We start from the raw sequence: 22,942 nt of genomic DNA, 5'->3' as shown, positions 1-22,942 counted from the left end.
TGCACACATGAGACATACTTTTACCTCTGGGAACATGTCTGAAACCATCTAGTGATACCACCAACAGCAATCAATGATGTTTTAGGGAAGTGGTCAGCACACCCACTCTTAAGACCAGCTAGCCAACAGGGCATGACTTATCAGTAGGGATTTGAGAGTGAAAGGGGAAGAGGATCCTGTGGGCACCTGGTTGGGATATGCCAGCATAGCATGGGCTAAGGCTGAGCTGCGGAGACATTGGTTAAAAGGGAGTGGAGTAGAAGTACCATATAAGTGATAATAGGGGCTGTAGCTCAGATAGAAGAGGCTAAGGCACTGGTCTCTCGCAAGATATCTAGGTTCAAACCCCAGCTTTGCCACCGTGACTGTGAAGCAAGTCACTGACCTACCTCCCCAGGGATGTAGTGAAGATAGATTTGGGGGGGGGGTGTTCAGTAATCTTTGAGGGACCATGAAAGAGCCAATCAAAACAATGAGTCCCCTGGGTGGAGCTGGCAGGGAGCAGAAAGACATGGGAAGGGGCAGCGGACTGCAGAACTCCAGTGCAGACTTGTATCGATTAGCTCAGTTACCTGTGGACTCAAGCAGCTCCATGCACAGGTGCTGCTCCAAGTATTCCATGGTGATCTCCTCCCTGGCCCGTCCAGCTCGCCAGAAGTCCAGGGTCACCTGGTTGATAATGTTCCCACCAATGTTACTGGGAAGGAAATGGAAGTTAAATGCTTTATCTGGAATAATCCTAATGTTTATTCCTCACAAAATCATACATCACAAACCACTAACAGCACTCAGGTCCAGGCCTCGGAGACGTTGGTAGCATAAGGATTCATGTAGCCCCACGCCAAAGCTCTGCCTTTCCACTGGCCCTAGAGAGGGATTTGCTTTCTCTCCCCTCTGCAAAGAGAACTGAACACTTTTTCACCAGATCAGCTATTTCCATTCCCCAGGCCTGATTCTTAGGGGTAGGCCCCACCCTCCCAGATTATTACACACACTGAACCAAAAGTACAGAACATATTGACTACAGCCCCTTTATCTCCGAGCCCCTTCTGCAGAGAAGCCCGCAGTTGCAGACAAGTTAGCAAAGGGCAGGGAAACTGGCATGAGTCCTGCTAGAAGCAATGGTCCAGACAGCACTTTTTCTTCCACACAAATTGGAGCCGGAAGATCATGAAGGTGGCAGAGAACCCACACTGGGGTCCTTGCCTGACTGACTAGTGCTTTGTAAGGGGAAGGGCAGCTGGAACTCACACATTGGGGCCACTTTTGAAAACGCTTGTTTCTCTAAGCGCACATGTGCATTGAAAGGGGGAAGGCGGGCACTGAACCTTCCAAACCTCAGACAAAATTATCCCAGTCAGAATGGCCTGGAAACGGGAGTTGCACCAGCTAGTGTGGTGTCAGCCCCCCCTCCCCACCTTAAGGTGTGTGTGGGGATGTGTGTGTGTGGGAGGGGTGTGGGGGTGTGTGATGGTCACTTGGCAGAGAGCCCAAGACAAAAGCTGCTTGGGCCCCTCCCAAGCACTTAGCCTGTACAAAGGGGTTAGGAATTGGGGAGGAAGACAGAAAAAAGAGTAGGACTGGTGGACACACTGAAACTCCCCCCTCCCTTCTCCAGGGGGTTCTTGAGCCATCTCTGATGATGGAGGGGACAAACTCGTAGTCAGGATGGGAGTGGGGGGGAAGGAAGAGACTAAAAGTCTTCCTCCCCCACCCCATTGCCCAGCTGTTAGTTCTGAACAACCTACTCCTGCTACCCCAGATCCCCCTCAATTTTTAGTTAACTCTGTCCTGGAAGCTGCAGCTCCCACCTTTCCACTGGAGTCAACAGGAAAGAAACTCCTTCTGCTTCAAAGAGACACAGCCATCCCCATAAGGGGAGGACCCAGTGTGGCAAAGGTTCCAATGACATCTCCAAAAGCAGTCTGGTTTCTAAATGATAGATCTGCAAAGCCAGTGTTTCTGCATGCACAGCCCAGAGGAGAGCCTGCCTTTCCAGATGGCAGCGTCACAGAGGGGCCCTGCTGCCCCCCTTCCCACAGCACTTGGGATCACATGTTGTTCAAGGTTCCCCTCAGCGTGGCAGGGAGAGTGGCCAACAGTACATGACCACAAGCGCAAGGTAGCCCCTCCATCCTTGGGCTAAGTTCTAGTTTCTTCTCCGCAAACAGACTGATCAAGGGTTCGGAGGCCTATTCATGGGGAGCGGGGAGAGTTCTGAAAATGCCAGGCCAGGTCATGAGCGGATAAACCCAGCTGGGATCAGGTGGAGAGAAAAGCCCAGGCCTATAAACATCAGAATCAAGTAGAGCTCATGGGACCTGCCGTACCACAGCAGACTAATGGCCTAGTTTAGTATATCCAGCCTCCGTCAGTGGCCAGCAGCAGATGCTCAAGTGGAAGGTAAACATCTCTCATCACTTCTCTATTAACTGTGCAATGCTTGCCCAGATTTCTGGGCTACACCATCTGAGTGGGGCAACAGTTTGATTCCTAAGATTCCTAAGCTCACTGGCATGGTGCTACTAATACAGCGCCGGATCCAGGGTTCAACTCCTGGGGGTTGCAGACATTCAGCCTCACAGTCAGCAGCACATGGCGGCTAAGGAGCTACGCTGATGGTCTCTGGAGAGACAGTTACATTCAGCCATCATGAGTCATGGCTGAGCAACTGTAGTGAGGGGGCTTTGAGGTCATCACACAAGGAGAATCCAGAGAACTACTTTCCCTTCAATTCCTGTGCCTTCCAAGGGCAGCTCCGTCCCACACCTCAATCTCCCAGATCACGGAACTTTAATATGGGTCATCAAGAATATGGGTCATCAAGAATCCGAAAGCAGATCCTTCCCTGCAAGCCAGCCCCTTCTCCCTAAGGTCCTTGGTAGTCACCTGAGGAAGAGGAAAATGGATCTCCTGTAATCCACCTCATTGATGCTGTCATAGTGATCCACATAGGGTTTGATGGCATCCAGCAGGCCAGAGTGAAGCTTCTCTGTCTCATCGAAGATGAACAATGACTGCTTGCAGAGCTGCACTGTCTCGCTTATCTGCTTCTTCAGCTGAACCTGCATGGCAGTAGGAAAAGAGTGTGAACTGGCAAGTAGAGAAGCCTGTAGGTAGATCACCTGGTGTTCACCACCAGCACTACTGCATCCTTCACACAGACACAGCTACCAAGGAAGACTGAGCTCCCTCACAGCCAGCACCCAACCCACTGCTCCATTCTCTATCATGACTCCCACTGGGAAAGGTTGGGAGCTCCTCTACTGCAAGTGCTCCTGCACCAGTCCCTGCAATGGCCCCAGCAGCTGAGAGCTCACCAACAACTAATCATTACACACCAGTTTTCATACTGGCCTTCTGGGAGGGGCCAGTATTGGAGTGGCATTGGGCTCTCCCACAGCCGGTGGCCCCTGCTAGGAAGGGTTGGAACTTTGTACATTGTTACAGGGCTCCTCCAACAGCCTGTGCTCCTGCTCTATCCTCTATTAACAGCGGTGTCTGAGATAGTTACATATTCAGAAATGGCCCTTTGACTGGATTGAAGAGGCTAGGACTGAGTTACCCATACTACAACCAGCACCATTGTGGCTGGTAACTCTGGAGTTTTCGCACCTTGTACAAGTCCACATATTTGGGATGTGGGAAGTGAAAGAGCGATATAAAGACTTTAACACACTCGCTTTTCAGCCCGTCTCGGTACAAGTGATCAGCGATCATCCGGGCCACAAAGTTTTTCCCAGTGCCAGACCAGCCATGGAACGACAGAGCCAGAGCCTTCTCCGGCTGTGTGGTCTCCAGGAAGCCTTGCATTGCTCTCAGAATGACGTCCTTTGCCAAGTGCTGCCCATGTAGCCTCTTGCTCAAGTCCATCTCTAACCCTGCAGAACGAAAGGAAACACTGATCTTACACCCAAACCTGTCTGCTATCACTTATGGGTAGGAACAAGCAGGGAGGACGTTTGGCAGCAATTTTGTTCTGAGTTGAGCCCATCAGAGCATGAGGCATTCTGCCTTGCGTTGCTGGAAGGTATGCCTGTTCAAGGGGTCCCTGTGCCGTGGTATTACAAATGCAGAGCTAGATTGGAAAGCAGCATTTTGAGTGATCTGATCACAGTAGTGGAAATCGGGATTCTTGGGCTCTATTCACAGCTTTGCCATGGACCCAGGCAAGCCACTTATCCTCTCTTTTCCCCCTCTGGAAAATGGGGATAGTATTTACCCATTTCACAGGGTATTTAGTTCATTAACATTTGCAAAAAGGCACTAAGATCCCAAGATGGAAGCCCCTAGAGAAGGACAAAGTATCAATCAATCAGTCACAGTTTGCACTGATTACCGAAGTCCCAGACCCAGTCACACCTTAGGACATTTTCACATGGACTGCATACAGGGCTCAGTATCTACCCTCTAGGTCAGGACCGGGAGAAGGGGATGGGGCTTAGCAGCCCCCTCTGAGCAAGTTCTTATTCCCCCTTCCACGTGCTCTGGCTGTGCAGGAGACTACAGGCAGGAACAGGCAGGGTCTCTGCTCTGGAAAGCACTCTGCATAGTGATGCTAAGATTTTGTCATGGGGTAAAGGAGGGTCTGTGTGTCATGGAATAAAAAATGGTCTGAAATGGAACTGTCTAAACTCACGGAACATTGAGGCAAATTCAGCACCTGGCTAAGAACTGCTACTTCTCTTTAACTTCTTTGTGACCAAAAATTTGATTTAAGAATTAAAACAACCTCACAGAGGTTTGCCCCTAGTTCTAGGAACTGGGAATTAGAGATTTCACTCCAGCTGATAGGGAAACATGCACACACATTCTGCCTCTTTGGTACTTCTCTGGCCTCCATTCCCACTGCATCTGAGCACCTCATAATCTTTAATGTACTTAAGGCCAGGCGATACTGACATCCCCATTATACAGATGAAAAACTGAGGCACAGAGACTTGCCCAAGGTTACACAGGGAGTCATAGCAGAGCAGGGAACTGAACCTGGCTCTCCTAAGTCCCAGACTAGCACCTTAAACTCTGGACCATTCTCTATCTCAAGGGCTTTACCTGTGATGTTGTTGGCTATTCTGCAGTCTCCTGTCTCACAGCACTTTCCAAAGCTGCAGTACCAGCTAGAAAGGATCTCCAGATAATCCTGACCCACCAGAGGCAAGCTCCAACCTAGGAAAGAGGCAGCAGTGAGAAAGAAAATTGTATGGCAGGCTGTCTGCCTCCTGAGGATAAACCTTGCCCTATCAGCCTTGAATTCCCCACAGACCCATGCTAGAGCTCCTATCAACTTATCAACAGCACCAATGTCCATATCCACAGCACAGCAATGGGGGGGGGGGGGGGGGGAAGGGAACTGACGTGGGTAGACAGGCAGTCACTCAAATGGCACACACACACACACACATCTGGGAAGGACACTCGGTCAAAATGGCGATCCCCATCACACACCCCTATGGTAGGGATTTAGGCCGGGAAATCGTTAATCCTGCTGGAGAGGGGACACCACCCCTCCCCAAGGGATGCCTCTTGGCTTGGATGCAACCCTCTAAGATCCCATACAAATGAATCCAACTTAGCAGCCTGGCTCAGGCGTCCCCACTCTGGTTGTGCTGAGGGGTACAGAAGACAGCAATGAAAACTCACATGTGACTGACAGCTACAGGAATTAAACAGGAAACACACACAAAAGAAGCCTGTCCCTCTATATCTTACATGCACAGCTACCTGGAGACACGGGCATTTGCACAACAGATCACTGCACCTCTTATTAACTGTGGGAACATAACAAGACCCTGGCCCAGATCCTCAGCTGCTGTAAGGGGGTGTGATGGGATGGGACTGATGCCAGCGGAGGGTCCAGGCACGTAGCTCCCCTGCAGCCCCTTCTCTCCCCCGGCATTGACAGAGACATCCCGCTAGCCCAAAGATCGGCCCGTGGCAGGGCGAGGGGCGTGCACTGAACGCCCCACGCGGCCTGCCCGATCTAGGGCAGGGAGACGAGGCAGCTCCTCACCCTGCGACTGCTGGCTGCCCTCTTCCTGCGGCTGCTCGCAGCCCTCCCGCCACAGCCGGCAGGCCAGGTACCGCCAGTACTGCCCGGAGAGGTCGCTCCCGGCCCTGCCCGGCGGCAGCCCCGGCGCGGCGGCGCCCGGCTCCGCTTCCCGAGGCGCCCGGCTCCGCCCCGCAGCGCCGCACAGCAGAGGCCCGAGGCAGCAGAGCAGCAGCGGGAGCCCAGCCCAGCGCGCCATGGCCGGAGGGAGGCGGCGAGCCGGACTCCCCCAGCGCCGGTCACGGCCCGGGCGCGCCCAGCGCTGAGCTCGCTTCCCGCCCCCGGCCATCCGAGCTGCCGGGGGACAGGCCGGGGACGGGGCGGGGCGGGGCGGGGCCAGCTCGCCCACGGGGCCGAGGGGAGCTCTGGGGACTTGCACGGGCCGCCCCCAGGGAGCGCCCCAGCGGGGACCCGCTGCCACGCGCTTCCGCCAGGCCTCCAGCCGCTGCCCGCCCGCAGCCAGCGCGGCTCGGCCGATTGCACAGGAGCGATCGCATACGCACCGCGGGGCCACCTGCTCTGCAGCCCCGTGCAAGCCGCACTCACAGCCCGCTGGCCCGGGCCCCTCCTGCAAACCCCGGGGCAGCGCGGGAGGGGAACGGCGGCTGGGTAGCCCAAGAGACGGCCAGCCAGCCGGGACAATGCGGGCAGCGGGAGGTATCCCCCGCTGTGCTTCCCTGCTGCTCGGGCTAGCATTGGTTCCCCGCGGGGTGGGGTGAAAAGCTGCCCCCTTTCGCCACAGTGGGGTTCCCAGGGCAACACTAGATCTAAGACAGCCGAGTCCAATTTACCCGGCCCATAGCGCCCCTGCCCAGAAGAGATGCTCTGCAATCTTAGCGCCTACTCCTCGGGGCATCCTAGTAGTTTGCAATAAGATCCTGAGGCTTTAACAGCTGCTTTACAGAATTATAGGGCCAGATCCTGGTAGCAGCTGCGAACATGAATTTTGGGAGGAGGGGGCCCGTTACCTTCATTCTTTCCTAGCTGCATCTGTCCCAGCACATTCAACTGGGATTTAACTGGGAATTGGTCCTGCTTCGAGCAGGGGGTTGGACTAGATGACCTTCTGGGGTCCCTTCCAACCCTGATATTCTATGATTCTAGAGCAGTGGTATACAGTATAATAGACAGACAGCCCACACAACACACCCAATCTTAGCTAGTCCAAGTAGAAAGAGCCCCCATCAAGTAAACCCTCTCTCTGAAGGCTAGCCTGGCCTTTGCTGTTACAGAAAGGAGATTCTAGGATTGCAAATAAAGCAAGACTTTAATATTGGAGAAAAGCAAGGTGTAGTTAGGAATGCAGCCTGGAGCCTGAGTGGGTGAATAGCAACCAATCATTTATAAATCCAAATGCTGCCTGACACAGCTGGCCAAGTGAGAAGTGAGAGACTAGCACCTATATTTAGTGAGGGCCAGGAGAGGACAAGTTCAAGTTCACTTGTTATATTCCAGTCCTTCCCATCATCCACTCCTGCCCCTCCATAGCTTAAAGCCTGAGATGGAATGAATTTTAAGCATATCCAATTGCTCATGGAAAAGTGCAACAGTCAGTTTTTAAATAAGCTCGGCAATTCATTCATTTCAGATGGTTATACACCAGATCAATTCCAAAGCGAGAAAGCCATCCAGTTGAATACAAGGCCATCTAGAGGTTGATACAAATATTACGAACTGTGGTGACAATCTACAAAAATTGTCCTGGGGGTTGGAAAGAAAAACTTCCCCTGTTATATAGGAGATCAGCCTAAAGAAGTATAATTGTCCCTTTGGGCTTTAAAAATGTATGAAACCTTAACACTTCTAACCCTCTGCCTAAAATGATAAGCACTGATTTAAAGCTAACCTACCTATGACTTAGGGCTTTTCTACACACAAAGTTGAACTAGTTTAACTAAAATAGGTTTTAAAACATGTTGGTTTGGTTACACTAGTTCAAAAACCCTGTGTGGACACATTTTAAACTTGGTTTATATCAACTTAATTGGAGTCAGTTCCTTACCAAATTGAGTTAAATCAATATAAGCCATTTTAAAACTAATTTAAGTGTCTGCCTCAACTCAACTACATCACTTTTAAAAACACCCTTAATTAAACTAGTGTAACTGTGAGTCTAGACAAAACCTTAGATTGAGAAACATGTGCATGAGAGGGAAGGAACTCACCAAAAATAACAAACATTCCCAGGACACAGTTTTCAGATTCTAAAGGAAAAGAAAGTTTGCAAATGCAAATTCTGGGGGAAAGAAATAAAATGGTTAACTGACCATCAATACACTGGTTCCGTGGTACCTGGGCAGATCTGATAGGCCACCAGCTCAGGGCATCACAGCAGAATCCAGGCTGCTGCAGAGGGATTGCATTTCACAGGAGCTAAAAGGAAAACAGAATAATGAGTGCTTTCCAGCAACCTGCTGACTGTGTGCCTATTAACCAGGTTAAGAGATGGACCAATATGCTAAATATTGGACAGTACACTCTGGTTTATCTGGCCTGGGGGACATCCAAAACTGTCAGATAACCAGGTGTTCCATATAAACAGAAGGGCTGTTCTGAGCTACAGTTTCACTGCATGTACCCTATGTTAATCACCTGCTAATAGCTTCTCAAGTAGCCTCCATGTGCCAATGGCTTTCTACTTTTAATGCTTAATACTTTAATAATTTTTGGTATTTTAATAAACAAAGGATGTTTTACTCTTTAATAAAGTTATAGTTACAGTGGTTTTAAGTACAATTTTAGTGTCAATTCTATTTGCAGGGCTTAAAGCAAGTTTGTCTTTTTTTTTTTTTAAATAAAACAATGCTGTTAAAATAGCACTAAAATACAATGAACAGAGAGGGACTTGGCCTAGATGTGATCTTACTTCATTTAATTAACAAGAGGTGGAGGCGGGGGGGGGGAAGGGTGGTCGTTCTCAAGGGCGGAGTCTATGAAACAGGTGGGAAAAGAATAGACAACCCCTTGAGAAGAACACAGAAGGAATTATTGCTTTTTCTGCATTTCTTGGACTGAACTTCAATAATCCACTGTAATCTTCAGTAGTTCTTTTGGGGGGAGGAGTGACAGGGGGAGTTTAAAGGATAGATGGCTGCAGGGGTCTAAACCAGTGGTTCTCAACCAGGGGTACACAGAAATCTTCCAGAGGGTACATCAACTCATCTCAATATTTGCCTAGTTTTGCAAGAGGCTACATAAAAAGCACTAGCGAAGTCAACACAAATTAAAAGTTCATACAATGACTTGTTTATATTGCTCTATATACTGTACACTGAAATCTAAGTACAGTATTTATATTCCAAATTATTTATTTTATAATTATATGGTAAAAATGAGAAAGTCAGCGATTGTTCAGTAATAGTGGGCTGTGACACTTTGTATTTTTACGTCTGATTTTGTAAGTAAGTAGTTTTAAAATGGGGTGAAATGTGGGGTACCCAAGACAAATGAGACTCCTGAAAGGGGTATAGTAGTCTGGAAAGGTTGAGAGCCACTAGCCTAAACAATTGAGGGGGGCGGAACTGGTCACCAATTTGGAGATTTTCATCTGTAGATGGTTATTCACATGTAGTCCTGACAAATAACTGGGGCCTGGTCTACACTTTAAAAGTTAGATCAACGTAGCTATGAAAAATTCAGACCCTTGACCCCTATAGTTAAGCCAACCTAACCCCTAGTGTAGATGTGGCTAGTCTGATGGAAGAAATCTAGCTCCCACCATCTGGGGAAGTGGATTACCTACATCGATGGAAAACCCCTTTCTGTTGCTGTAGGAAGGGTCTACACTTTGTTGCTACAGCAGCATAACTGCAGCACTGTAGCTGTGCTACTGTAGTGCTGTAGCGTAGACATGGCCTGAGGATGATAAGCACATGATTGACAACTGAACTCTCAGTTCAAGCCTACTAGACAGATGTTTCCCATCAGGAAAAAAAAAAAAAAAAAAAAGCACCACCAAAAAGTCTGGCTATGTCTGGCTTTGGTACAACTTGTATTTCCTTTAATTTATCAGACACACAAGATGATCTTCTTCAGGTCTGTAAGCTGAAAAGCTGGTGTCTCTCACCAACAAAAGCTGGTCCAATAAAAGATATTCCCTGACCCACCTTGTCTGTCTAATAGCCTGGGACCAATATGGCTACACCACCACTGCATACACTTAATTTATCAACAGCCAGATGGATACAGCTACACAGCAGCAACACAACAAAAAAACTGAAGCAGCAGTTTTCAAAACAGCCTAAAAACTTTTTTAATTTAAGCTTTGCCAAATATTGAAAAATGGAAAAAATTGAGAAAAGTTTTTACAAAAGAAGTTTAAAGGAAAGGTTATACTTCAATGTAAGGTTTTAATTAGAAAAATCCCTAACAGCTCTTGTAGTTTCTGTGAGTTGCTGAACTGGTGAAAAGCAGCAAGGGTCCTTTCTTTCCCAGAGGTGAGGGGGAGAGAAACAGGCACCTAAAACAGTGGAGATGGATATAAACGGATACTGTTGTTACACGATGCAAAGGAGCAGAAAGAAGTGGGTGTAAAGTTCAAAGTTGTGAAAATTGGCAGCAGAGTCTGAGTTTGTGTTGGTGCATTTTAGTTTATCGAAAGCAGGCGTCCTTGTTTGCAGGCTGACATGGATGTGGCATCACAGGTCAAGTCAAAGGTCCCAAATGCAACCCAGGGTCAACAACTACATTGCATTTGAGAGGGTTCTGATAGGTGCCTGACTCCAGGAATCCCACTGCTGTGGTCCCTGTAGATCTCACAAGTAGAACATGCTTCCTGTGCATTTCCCTCCAGATCTCCATATAACTCTCAAACTTTTAGAATTGTGCATGTCACACTTGTACCTTTGAAAAACTTGATACTGTGGGGTAATCCAGGAAGCTAACTCACGATCTGGCCACACTAAGTCCGAGCCTTGGGGAGACAAGGGATTTTCCTGCCTCTCTCTCTACTTCCTCTCTGAGAAGGGCTTTCAGCCACAATAGGAGTTGCGAGCCAGCCATAAATAGCTGCCAATTTAACGCATGTGTCGCTGACTGCTGTGTGTACTGGTCTACTTATGCAACACAGAACAATTGCTCCTCTCCTGGTGCAGACCCTTGGGGTGCATTTTCTAATGCCAAAACATTTGCATTCGGGAGACCACTTGAACACAGTGCATTCCTTTGATGAGTCCATTGCAGATTCATTTTCTTGGTCATGCCTCTCCTAACCTGAACAGCTATTTTGCAAACACATTCCACCTGGCCCCCTCTTGAAAATGCACTGCCAGCACCCACTATTGAAGAAACTACCACCAAATATAGTAGCACAACACTGAAAGTTTAAGCCATTGTGTGTTGGGAAACCAGAGCAAGAGAGACTTAATCCATCAATGTTTTATTAAAATTTTTATTCACATAATGCTTCTTTATGCAGAGTCTGACCCTGGGGAACACAAATAGAAAGTCAGGATTGAATTTGTTTTCTCTTTGTACTAACAACCTTCATTTGTGCAGCTGCTCCCCGGGGCAATCCTCTGGCAGCTCCAAGACAGGTGTTTGCGTCCAGCTCCAGCTGCCACAGCAAATAAGTTATCATCTTAATAAATTATTATTTTTTGATTGAAGTTTGTTTGGCAAGACACACTCCAGTTCATTACATGCCGACAGAAGAGCAAATTAGAGTGTTTCCTCCACCCTGTTTGCCGACTCAGGCAGGAGATCAACAACGGTGGGCTAATGAAGCTCGACTTAATTAGTTCTTGATTTCTGCACCATGACTATTAATACCCCCAGAATGATTATCTTTGTAACATCTGGGGCCAATCACGTACTGCATGTGCATCTTTAGACTGTGACAACTGGAATAAGAGGGCATCATGAAAATCTCAATGACAAAGCCTAGCATCTCTTACAAATGAGGGATGCCAATTTTTAAAGGTACAAGACAGACCCCACTGGCATAAGGATGTAATTTTTATTTCTACTTTGGGGAAGCCTAGCTTTAGGTAAAAAACGACACAGTGTTTCTCTCTGTTACCCTCATGTCCAGCCCAGAGCAGGCTCTTCCAAACACCTTCACAGGTAACATGTCATAACATCCCTGTATTTCCTGCTTCCACCCTCCTCCAAAGTTGCCTATTCACCCCTTTTCCATTTATTGTTAACCAAGATGCAGTGCTTTAATTCTCTGACAGTCACAGTGTGGGAAAGCAGGCTAGTAAATCTCAACTCACTGCAAGCTCTGGAAGCCAGAGAGAAAGCAAACTGAAAGCTCTTTACACCAATTTCATTTCATGGCAAGATCATAATTTTAAACAAAAACCCACCACCAAATGCAAATGAGCAACTGTAAATAAAATCCCAAACATATTTGACTCTTCCCGCACCATCAAATGTCATGGCCTATGCTTCAAAACAGAGGGGAAGAAGAGACTTGTGAGATCATGCATGCCACACCATTATTCTTCTCTCCTCCTTGAATAAGTTATCTTCAGTTTCATAGTAAATATTTAATGCCAATGCACACCAACAAAGCTTAATTCTGCTACCCTCACTCATTCCAAGTAGTACCTTACTCCATAAGTAGCCCCACTGAAATCAGTAAGACCACCACAGAATACTTGGGATGAATGAGGGTGGCAGAAGAGGGCTCTCAAAGATGGAGAAAAGAGCCAACACTCCCCAGGCACACTCACAATAAGCTAGTTCATGCTGAAGCATTTCTGCTCTGATGGAAGCCAGGAAGAACAATTCACGCATAGTAGGAAAGAACTCACTGACCAAATGAAGTTTGCCTTTGAAGAGCGAATTCAGTGCTTGTGAAACTGGACTGATAGGCACTAGTTTAAAGTCAGGTATACTGCCAACAAGGATTATACAAAATTCTCTCTCAGCTGTCAATGCACTTCAGTCCTTTCCTGTAGCACCTGCTACTATTCCAGTCCTAATGTGCAGCAGGTTTGTGACATGGATGATGGCCCGGAGGGGAACTAGAACAAAACCAGACTCTTTCACTTATGCTCTAATCATGATGTAAGCCCAGCTCCCGTGAGGTGATAAGCGTCATCAGGCATTAGCCTATTATTAGCAGCCTCTACAGTTCCTCAGGACAGGCTGGGTAACACCAATTGCATTTTCAAGGTCATCTCCTCCGCTTATACCTGCTAGACTGGCTATGGCAGCAGGTGCAATAGCTAGAACACTGAGTTACTTTTTATTTCCATTCTACCCCGTTGCGATTTCAGAAGGACTAAACACCTTCAACAGAAAGGACAATCTCCAACTGCCAGCTACACCATGGCAGAGCCAAAGAGATTCTTAAGCCTGCAATCAGAACAGATTTAAACAAAGAAATAAACTTAAATCGTAGGAGGCCAGGGAAGCACAGAAATGGAGATCAACTTGCTGCACTTCGTCTTATATCATCTAAAGTAGTGCGTACAAAAGCATTCCCCCAACCCTGCTATTTCTAGGAGGAAGCTCGAGTAAGATTATTCATCCTTTTGTGTGCCTTATTAGCTACACACATCAAACTGATGCAACGCCAGTAGATGTGGGAGTGTAGTGAAAAAATCCTCTTTTGTTTCTGGAGCCATGGATTTAAATAACCAATTTATCATAAACGATGAGTTTTGTGGCCTCAAGCTAGTCTATAACAGTTTGAAATCTCTGCTAGAGGATGACACAGGACCAACAGAAGAGGAGAGCTACAAATCAAAATTGAGATACATTGACAAATGCCCAGGAACATGTGCATAGCACTCCTCCATCATACCCTCTTATAGACAGCACATATTTTTTTATGAGCATCAAGTTTGCCATGAAAAAATGCCCCTCAAATTAATACAAGGTAGAATTCCAAGACAACCACCAGAGAATCAGTATATCACAGCAGCTGGGAAAAGGAAGGAGGCCAACTGAAGTTGCTCAGTTTAAGAGTTCCACCACAAAAGTCAATGTCTGGTCTTCTACAAAAACACCAGCACCGAGAACTGTGATTGCCATTCAGAGGGTGGGGAGTAAGCCCTTCCATGCCATAGGCAGAGCAGCCAATACTTTCTGTAATCCTTAGGCTCTTTGTTCACAGCTGTTGGCTATCTGTGTAGGTCAGCAAGAAGCCTGTTCCTAGTTTGTATTACATACTCTGCTCACCCCCATTTATAGGGCCTACTGTAAGAAAAATGATCTGGCTAAGTGGAATCTGCTCTGAACAGATTTTATCCTGCTTCTCAGCTATAATACAAAGATAATTTGGTTAATATGGACATAGATTCATGGGGATATCTGCTCTGCTATATTCCCTATGTACAGAAAGTAGTGTTGGTCCATGTACTAATTTCTTGGGGAACAGATATTAATCATCAGCTATTGGATGGATCTTAGTGCTGTAAAAAAAAGCTGGTCGTCATCTCCTCACCTTCCAATTGCATGGATGAATTTTCACTAGCACTTCAGTGATAACATTGAAGCATCATCACATATGAAGCAGATCCCTCTTCCCAGCATCTTATTAACGAGAACACAGCTGAGCAGCAGACACACCATCTCCCACCCCATTGGTGTTCGCAAGGACATTCTACCCCAGCAGGGGGCACTAAATTATTTTATTTACCACTTCCTCTTTTTTTAAAGGAGGCAAAAAAATACCTAACCAGCTCACAGCTGATTATATACAACTCTGAATTGGACTAAAACCTCACAAGAGCATATTAAGAGTGGGTGGCTGGGGAAATAGAAAGGGGAGAGGACTGTAATGTTCCATCTCCATTGTCCCCTCTAGAACCAGCCCACATATTCCTGTGGAATTCCACTCTCTTTTTCATTAACACCAGCAGTTGTGTTTTCCCAGTGCAATGTCCACTGCCAGCAATGGACACACCACGACGGCGAAGCTGCCACTGTGGCTACAGGGCTATCCAAGGGCTCCCAAACTCTCCACCTTCTCTAGCAGCTGTTTGCCAAAGATGAAGACCACCACCATCACTTCCCCTGGCTCAGGAGCTTTTCCATTCATTTCCAGTCCATCCTGGGCATAGCCATTCAGAACCGATTGTGCTGTTTTTCTATCATTTGTTTTTTAAAAAAAGGGAGTTTCATCTGTTTTCCATGAAAGTTACAAATGGGAGAGTGTCATCCTGTCTTCCACCAGTACAATGTCTGGACCAAACTGGTCTGTGCACTGTTTCACTGTAGCCAGGATGCTCAGGAGCCGCTGGTCCATGGCATCCAAGTGAGGGTCGGAGAGCACTGGTGAGATGGGGTCATGAGACATGGCAGTCTTTAAGGCAGACTTCAGCACTCCATTCTTCAGGTAGTTCAGTCTGTTCCAGGTGGAAACTCGGATGCTGGAAAAGAAAGATGAGCACACATCATACTAGTGCACACAGGATTTCTAGTCTAAGGTCCCATCAACACTACCATACAGCTGCCCCATTGAGGAGTCCAGTTACAACATGGTTATGCCTACACAGATGGGAGCAAATTAGAACTGGGTCTCTCTCCCCTCCCAAATATATTGTAACTAATATAATCAAGACCTAAATTGTTGGTAGCAGGTGAAGGGAAAGTGATCTAATATGTTGCGATTCTTCTAAGAATTGCTCCATGAAAACTCCTGAAAGCTGACAGGAAGAGCGGAGCTAGGACAATCTGAAGGCCTCCCAGAGCTGGAGAAGGGAACAGAGAGGTCTGTCTGCTAACCCAAAACAATACTCGTAGGGAGCTCAGCATTACTTCCGTCAGAACTTCATCAATCAATCAATCATGGATGAGAAAAAAGAGTCAGATGATTAACCTTCCCTACCAAGTCAATGTACATAGCAATGTTCTTTCTACTTTGCCATTTAATCTTTTCACACTATCACATTTGAACTGTTTTCTTCTGGGGAATCTCCGGGGAATCCTCCCATCAAAGTTGCCATGTTGTAGCAATTTGCCAGAGCTGATGTCCCGACTCAGGTAGCTCCCTTTGGCGTGCATCATTGTCACAGAGTGTTAGGGGAGGGTGGTGTCACCCATGTAACAGGGTACTCCCTATCCCCAGGGGAAGCTGTGAATTCTGCAGTCAAAATAATTGCAACAGATTTTAGCACATTCACATGGCTACCATAGAACATTCTGTTTACAGGCTTCCCTGCCTAGAGGTGTGAGCTGTCCATGGACCACCTGGGCTCAGTGAGAATGAAGACCAGAAGAGCAGGGAGCTGTTCAATCTTCTGCAAAGATGGAAGGGGAACTGCCTCTGGAAACCTCTCCTTTAGGACTGTGTTTGGAGGAACTTGAAGCAGAGGACACAGACTCCAAAGGAGCCACACAAAACAAGAAAAAGAAAACATTTAAAAAAATTACTGGGGAAAGCTAAGGAAATCTTTAATCATTTTTTTAAAGCGTTTCTATTTACTTATTTCATGCTGTTGTTGAAATTTCAGTTTTCTGCAGACTTTAGTGTGCTACAGAAACCAGAGGTGTTACAAAAGAACATAGGTCAAATGTGCCGTAGTATAGAGGGGGCTGTATTGGCTGTACTTGCAGCCTGAGGAGCTAAGCTTCCATACTCTGCAAAGCTCCTGGTTTCCAGAGACTCTGAAGAATTCAGGAGACAAACTGAATGTTTGAGGGGCAGCTCAAGGAACTCTCAATAGACTGGCCTATTTTAAAAAGTGAAGTGATTTTCATTTCTCCGTTTGCGTTGCCCTGATGTAGCACAGTCATGCAAACTACTGCACCGATTTCCTTTATTTGTTTTTAGTTTGTTTGGGTTTTTTAAGTGCTCATGCAACATATAGCCTATTTGTTAACTGGACATGAAGAGCAGAGCCCACAAAAGCAAAGAAAGGCTTGTCCCCTCAGGTAAGCATGGGGCCACGGAACCCAGAAATCAGATTGCAGGAGACAAAAAAAGAAGAAAGCAGGATGGGGGTGCAAGTCGCAGGGACAAAATGAGGGATTTATAGTGGGACAGTGAACAGAGAATCCCAGACAACGCCCTCTGCTCTAAGGAGTCAATGGATACCCTGAAGAACGTGGATGCACGCACAGACAAGGGACAAGAAAAAGGCCTCACAGACAGAGAACACCCTTCCCTCTACACAGCACAATGACTAGCAGTTCTGAAGGCTCAAGTCCTCCATATAACACAAAGCAAGAACCGCACAGGTGGCAGCAGAGCAAGCTTCCACACACTGCCTTGCAATTGTACCACAGCCCTCAGAAGGGACATCAGGAATGAGGGTGGTTTAGTTGCCATGCCTATCCAATCCTTGGCTTCTGTCAGTGAGAGTTCCAATGGTGATGCAAACATCTGTCCAGCAGGAACTGGCCAGAGACCAGCTCATTTCAGAAAAGCCACTGAACAGCTGCAGATGGAAGCTACTTGTCATTACGGATTAAAGGTAAATTTGAACCAGTGACTTAAAGGTGTTCTGTGTATAACTTGCACGTCTCCAGGCTGTCAGAGGGCATCATTGCTATGAATTTCAGTGTGCTCCTGATTTAGATTTGGCAATTGTGTACAAGTAAACTCAATGGCTTCTCCGTGACTTACTTACATGCAGCACTGATAAAGAGGAGCGAGGATGCTTCTCTCATCCAGGGAGGGGTTTCCAAAACTGAAAAACAAATTAGAAGCAGGTGAGCCAGGTGAACACTCAGTACCCTTTCTGACCTCAGCAGATTCTGTAAGGAATTTGAAATCAATAACCAAACAATTCCATGCTCCAACACCTCAAATCAGTTAAGCTAAAACATTCTCAGCCATGATCAATTAGACATACAACTCCCAACAGTTTCTGTTAATGTACCCAACAAACAGCAGCAGCAGCTTTAGCTTTTATAGCTCTTTACCCTGTCAAGACATCTCCAGGCACTTTAAAAACAAGCTGTGAAGAAATTTAGTGATGTAGCCCACATTGCTGAGCTAAGGGGGAAAACAAATGGGATATCAGTTTAGACAAAGAATGAGAGTATCAGCTCCCTGACATTTCTGGACAGGGAATGAATTGAGGAACCATCTGGTACATACAGATCCCCAAGTTGGCCAACCTCGAGCTGAAGCCCACGGATATAAAATGCTGATCAATTCCAACCCATCTAAACCTGACAATCACCCTTTCAGCTGGAAAACTGTCAAAAGGACTTCATAGTATATTTTAGACTTCATTTAAATAGATGCCAAATAAACTTGCACAAAAGTTATTTTTCAGTCACTTATAAATTTAATTTAACAATTTCTTCACAAACCTAACAGAAAGCCTGCTCTTTAACACAGGCCATTTTCCTGCAAAATCTGGAGCTGCTTTATTCATCTGAGTTGCTAAGCATAAAAAAGCCTTAAAACATCAGAGTATTTTTTCACACTCTAGTAACTCAAAAGACAGCTAAAGGGACTTTACTCAAAATGTCAGAAGAAATTCACTTCTGGGGCTGAGATGCCCCCAGAGGAAATTGTTTCAGAAGGGAATGAGCATGTGAACACAGGTAATTCTAACGAAAGTCCGGACATAACCCATGGCTATCACCATCGCTATCCAGTGACTAATATGTAACTCTCTCCCACTCTAATGCCAGGACATTTTAAAAAGCCACCATTTTTGTAGGATCCACCAAAAGCCATGTGAGAGCAGCAGCAATTAACTAATATTCCTAAAGCGGAATACATTCCTGCTGGCATCATGGAAGGAGTCATTGAAGGGGCTGATGTATAAACAGCAATGAAAATTAAATTGAGCCATGTTTATTTCCGACACATTAGAAATACTCACAGTAAGAGAAAGGAGCAGGAGAACCCAATACTTAAAAGGGAAGAAAGGCCAAGAGTAACAAGTAGGAAATGGTATTTTCAAGGCTTCTAAGGGTCTGTCTAGACGACAAAAAGGGTGCTTTAAAATCAAGTTAGCTACCAATCATGGTAGTTCATTGGTAACTCAACCCCAAGGTTAAGTCTTCACTAGGTTAGGAAGTATTTTTAACCGGTGTTATCTAACATACTAAGACCATAGTGTAGCAAAGTGATTGAACAGTTGGAGCACCTCATTGGGGCTAAGAGCGGTGCTGCACAGTTTCATGCTTTAGTGGTCTCCATTCACCTTGTGACTTATCCCTCCAACTGGGTCATTTATGGTCTCACCCTTTTGAAATAAACCAGCGTTTTCACCCAATAGTCCTGTGATAAATGAAGGAGGGTGTGGGGTAGCTCCCTTTTATGGGCACCCAGCCAGCCAGAAGCTATAAAATCCCTCTTAGTAGCTGTTCTCTAATTACTCTACCTGTAAATCAGGGGTGGCCAACCTGAGCTTGAGAAGGAGCCAGAGTAATAGGTCAGCAGTCCCCGCATTAGCTCCCCCTGCTCCCAGCACCTCCTGCCCACCAGAGCCTCCCTCTCCCTCCCCACACCTCCTGATCAGCTGTTTGGTGGTGTGCAGGAGGCTCTAGGGGGGAGGGAGAGGAGCGAGGGCACGGCAGGCTCAGGGGAAGGGGTGGAGTGGCGGCAGGGCCTGTGGCAGAGCCAGGGGTTGAGCAGTGAGCACCCCCTGGCCCATTGGAAAGTTGGCGCCTGTAGCTCCAGCCCCGGAGTCAGTGCCTAGACAAGGAGCTGCATATTAACTTCTGAAGAGCCGCATGTGGCTCCGTAGCCACAGGTTGGCCACCCCGGCTGTAAAGGGTTAAAAAGTCTCACTGCTATGCATAGGTAAAAGGAATTGAGTGGGCACCTGGCCAAAAGAGCCAATGGGAAGGCTAAAACTTTTTAAAAGTGAAACAAGACTCCCCCCTTTTGTCTGTTTGTGGTTGTTCTCCAGAGAAAGGTAGACAGGGCTGCAAATACGCTGTAAGAAGCTTGGGGCCAGGTATAGAATATTATCGGTATCATAACTAGAAACTACGCATTTGAAACCCCAGATATGTAAGCAGATCAGGAAATGTCTAGGAAGATGCAATTAGGTTTCTCTCTTTTTATTTCTTTATGGCTTGTGGACTCTTCTGTGCTAGCCCCAGATGCTTTTGTTTTGCTTGTAACCTTTAAGCTGGACCTCAAGAAAGTTATTCTTGATACTTAACCCTTGTAGTTTTTTATTTTTTAAATCTAGCAAATGCATAAGTTCCCAAATGTATTTTCTTTTTTTTTTTTTTTTTTTTTAAGAACAGAATTGAATTTGTGTGTCTTAAGAGGTTTGTGCACATGTTCTTTAAATTAGCTGGTTGCAACAGCTGACTTCCTTCCTTCCCCCCACCCCCCCTTCCTCAGCTCTTCCCCAGGCAGGAGTAGTGGCCGTGTGTGAAAGGGCTTGAGGGTACCCCACAGGAAGGAATTCCCAAGTGCACCTTCCTGGGTTCTCAAAGAGGTTTTGCACTTGGGTGGTGGCAGCATCTACCAATCCAAGGTCAGAAAAAAAGCTGTAACCTTAGAAGTTTAATACAAGTTTAATACAACCCCCTAACACAATTTTAAAAGTGTTAAAACAGTCTACTCTAAGGCCTGGTCTACACTATGAGGTGAGGTTGAATTTAGCTGCGTTAGGCCTGGAGTGGCCAGTATTAATTTTTAGAGTCCTTGCAGGCCCCCACCTCTGCAGTCAAAGTGCCAGAGTGGGGAATCAGCCTTAACAAGTCCCTACCAGCTACCACTTAAAAACAAAACAACAACAAACTTTTAATCCCAGTGAAGACAAACCCCAAATGTAGAGTTTCACACCTTTAAAACAAAAGGGAAGTTTTGGTTACATAACCCCCTAACACAATTTTAAAAGTGTTAAAACAGTCTACTCTAAGGCCTGGTCTACACTATGAGGTGAGGTCGAATTTAGCTGCGTTAGGTCGATTTTATAATGAATGCGTCAACACAACCAACCCCATTCCGCCGACCTAAAGGGCTCTTAAAATCTACTGCTGTACTCCTCCTCAATGAAGGGAGTAACGCTAAAATCGACCTTCCTGGGTCCAGTTTGGGGTACTGCAGACATAGTGCTGTGCAATTCAATGGTATTGGCCTCCGGGAGCTATCCCAGAGTGCTCCAATGTGACCCCTCTGGACAGCACTTTCAACTCCGATGCACTAGCCAGGTACACAGGAAAAGCACCGGGAACTTTTGAATTTAATTTCCTGTTTGGTCAGTGTAGCGAGCTCAGCAGAACAGGTGACCATGCAGTCCCAGAATTGCAAACGAGCTCCAGCATGGAGCAAACAGGAGACATTGGATCTGATTGCCGTATGGGGAGAAGAATCTGTGCAGGCAGAACTCCGATTCAGCAGAAGAAATGACGACATATATGCCAAAATTGCATAGGGCATGGTGGACAGAGGCTACACCAGGGACACACAGCAGTGCCGTATGAAAGTTAAGGACCTCAGGCAAGCCTACCAAAAGACAAGGAGGCAAACGGTTGCTCCAGGTCACAGCCCCAGACATGCTGCTTCTATGATCAGCTGCATGCCATTCTATGGGGGGACCCTATCAGTAGCCCACCACTCTGCGTGGACATCTGCAAGGTGGCAGCCTCACGCAGCATGGATGAGGATTTTGTGGATGAGAAAGGAGGAGGAGGAGGAGGAGGAGGTGCAGCAGGCAACCGGAGAATCTGTTCTTCCTGGCAGCCAGGACCTTTTCCTCACCCTAGAGCCAACACCCTCCCAGGGTGTATTGTTCCAGGACCCTGCAGGCACCTCTGGTGAGGGCACATTTGTAACTACACTGCAGGGGTTAAAAGCAATTGTGTTTAATGTTTGATTTGCCCTGAACAATTGGGAGGCATTCGCGGCCAGTACAGCTACTGGAAAAGTCTGTTAACGTGTCTGCGGATGGAGCAGGAATCCTCCAGGTACATCTCCATGAAGCTCCCCTGGAGATGCTCAAAGCCTCTGCAGAAGGTTTCTGGGGAGGGCTGCCTTATTTCATCCTCTATGGTAGGACACTTTACCACACCAAGCAAGTAGCAAGTGTCTGGAATCACTGCAGCAAAAAGCATGGCAGCGCATGGTCCTGGGTTTTGGTCTTTAGCTTTCTGTGTCAGCCTCAGGAGAGTGATATCATTAATGGTCACCTGGTTGAAATAGGGGAATTTCTGTAAGGGACCAATAATCCCATCTGTTTGGTGATCCCCGACACATTAGACCCCAGTCATGCTGGGCTGTTTGAGCCTGGCTAAAAGGGATCAATAGCAACCCGGGGTGGGGGTGGGGGGGAGAGAAGAGGTGTGCTGCACATCCACCCTAAAGCCGCAGCCCCTCCTTTTAAACAGCAACCGCAGCCCCTCCTTTTAAATGGCAAATCCAACAGGTATTGGTTGCTATTGTAAAGAATGGCACTGCAGTTTGAAACCATTCCCACATGTTATGAAGGTGGAAGAAGCCAACCCCACGTACCCTTTGACTTACCATGGCTGCCTGGAAACCAAATTCTGGTGCCCAGCCGTGTGTGATGTGTCACCATACTGGCAGGCGCTCAATATAAAAGGCAAAATGTGTCCTTGTACCTGTGTTGTCTGCTGTGAATTGCTTGATTCACTGTGAAAGAGTCTCCCTTTTGTTCTCAGAAATGTATCTTCTTAAAATCTACTCTCCCTTTTCCCCCCTGCAGCTGCCAATATTTCTATGCTCCCCACATCAACTCCGTCCCTGAGGTTATCGCAGATTAGAAGGTGAAAAAAATGCACTCGCAATGACATGTTTTCTGAACTCATGTAGTCCTTCTGCACTGATAGGGCATGGAAGCATTCAGTGATGGAGGCCAGGATAGCATACAGTGAGCGTGATCGGAACATACAGGAGGCGATGCTGAGGCTAATGGGGGAGCAAACGGACATGAGGAGGCGTCTGGGGGAGCTGCAGGAAAGGCAACTAGAGTACAGACCCCAGCTGCATCCATTGTGTAACCGCCTGCCCTCCTCACCAAGTTCTATATACTCCTCACCCAGATGCCCAAG

The 22,942-nt window shown here is 46.9% G+C and overlaps 2 protein-coding genes across 11 annotated transcripts in view; both read right to left on the bottom strand.

The window, feature by feature from the left end:
- Positions 1–6,734, bottom strand: part of TOR3A (torsin family 3 member A) — a 28,661-nt gene extending 21,927 nt beyond the window's left edge. Inside the window, exons 1-5 of one of the 2 annotated variants that reach the window (XR_012160320.2) lie at positions 6,011–6,734; positions 5,053–5,166; positions 3,616–3,881; positions 2,890–3,065; positions 573–697 (exon numbers count right to left, since the gene is read on the bottom strand). Coding sequence is in view for 1 of the 2 variants with exons in the window: in XM_073356519.2 (XP_073212620.2) it covers positions 573–697; positions 2,890–3,065; positions 3,616–3,881; positions 5,053–5,166; positions 6,011–6,335 (1,006 nt within the window). In the remaining variant the exon portion in view is untranslated. The remainder of the gene's footprint in view (positions 1–572; positions 698–2,889; positions 3,066–3,615; positions 3,882–5,052; positions 5,167–6,010) is intronic. The other variant, XM_073356519.2, reaches the window with a different exon arrangement.
- Positions 6,735–11,415: 4,681 nt separating this feature from the next.
- The window catches only part of FAM20B (FAM20B glycosaminoglycan xylosylkinase), a 48,881-nt gene continuing 37,354 nt past the window's right edge, over positions 11,416–22,942 (bottom strand). For 8 of the 9 annotated variants that reach the window (XM_073356513.1, XM_073356508.1, XM_073356509.1 and 5 more), the window contains 2 exons: positions 17,575–17,634; positions 11,416–15,372 (listed from right to left, as the gene is read on the bottom strand). In XM_073356513.1, the coding sequence (XP_073212614.1) occupies positions 15,141–15,372; positions 17,575–17,634 (292 nt within the window). In that variant the 3' untranslated portion in view covers positions 11,416–15,140. Of the gene's footprint in view, positions 15,373–17,570; positions 17,635–22,942 lie in introns of all 9 variants that reach the window. The other variant, XM_073356515.1, reaches the window with a different exon arrangement.

This window comes from Lepidochelys kempii, chromosome 8, assembly GCF_965140285.1.
Source record: "Lepidochelys kempii isolate rLepKem1 chromosome 8, rLepKem1.hap1, whole genome shotgun sequence".
In the NCBI taxonomy this organism is placed as follows: Eukaryota; Metazoa; Chordata; order Testudines; family Cheloniidae; genus Lepidochelys; species Lepidochelys kempii.
Note: the sequence above shows the minus strand (reverse complement) of the source record. Positions and strands in the feature narration are given on the sequence as shown.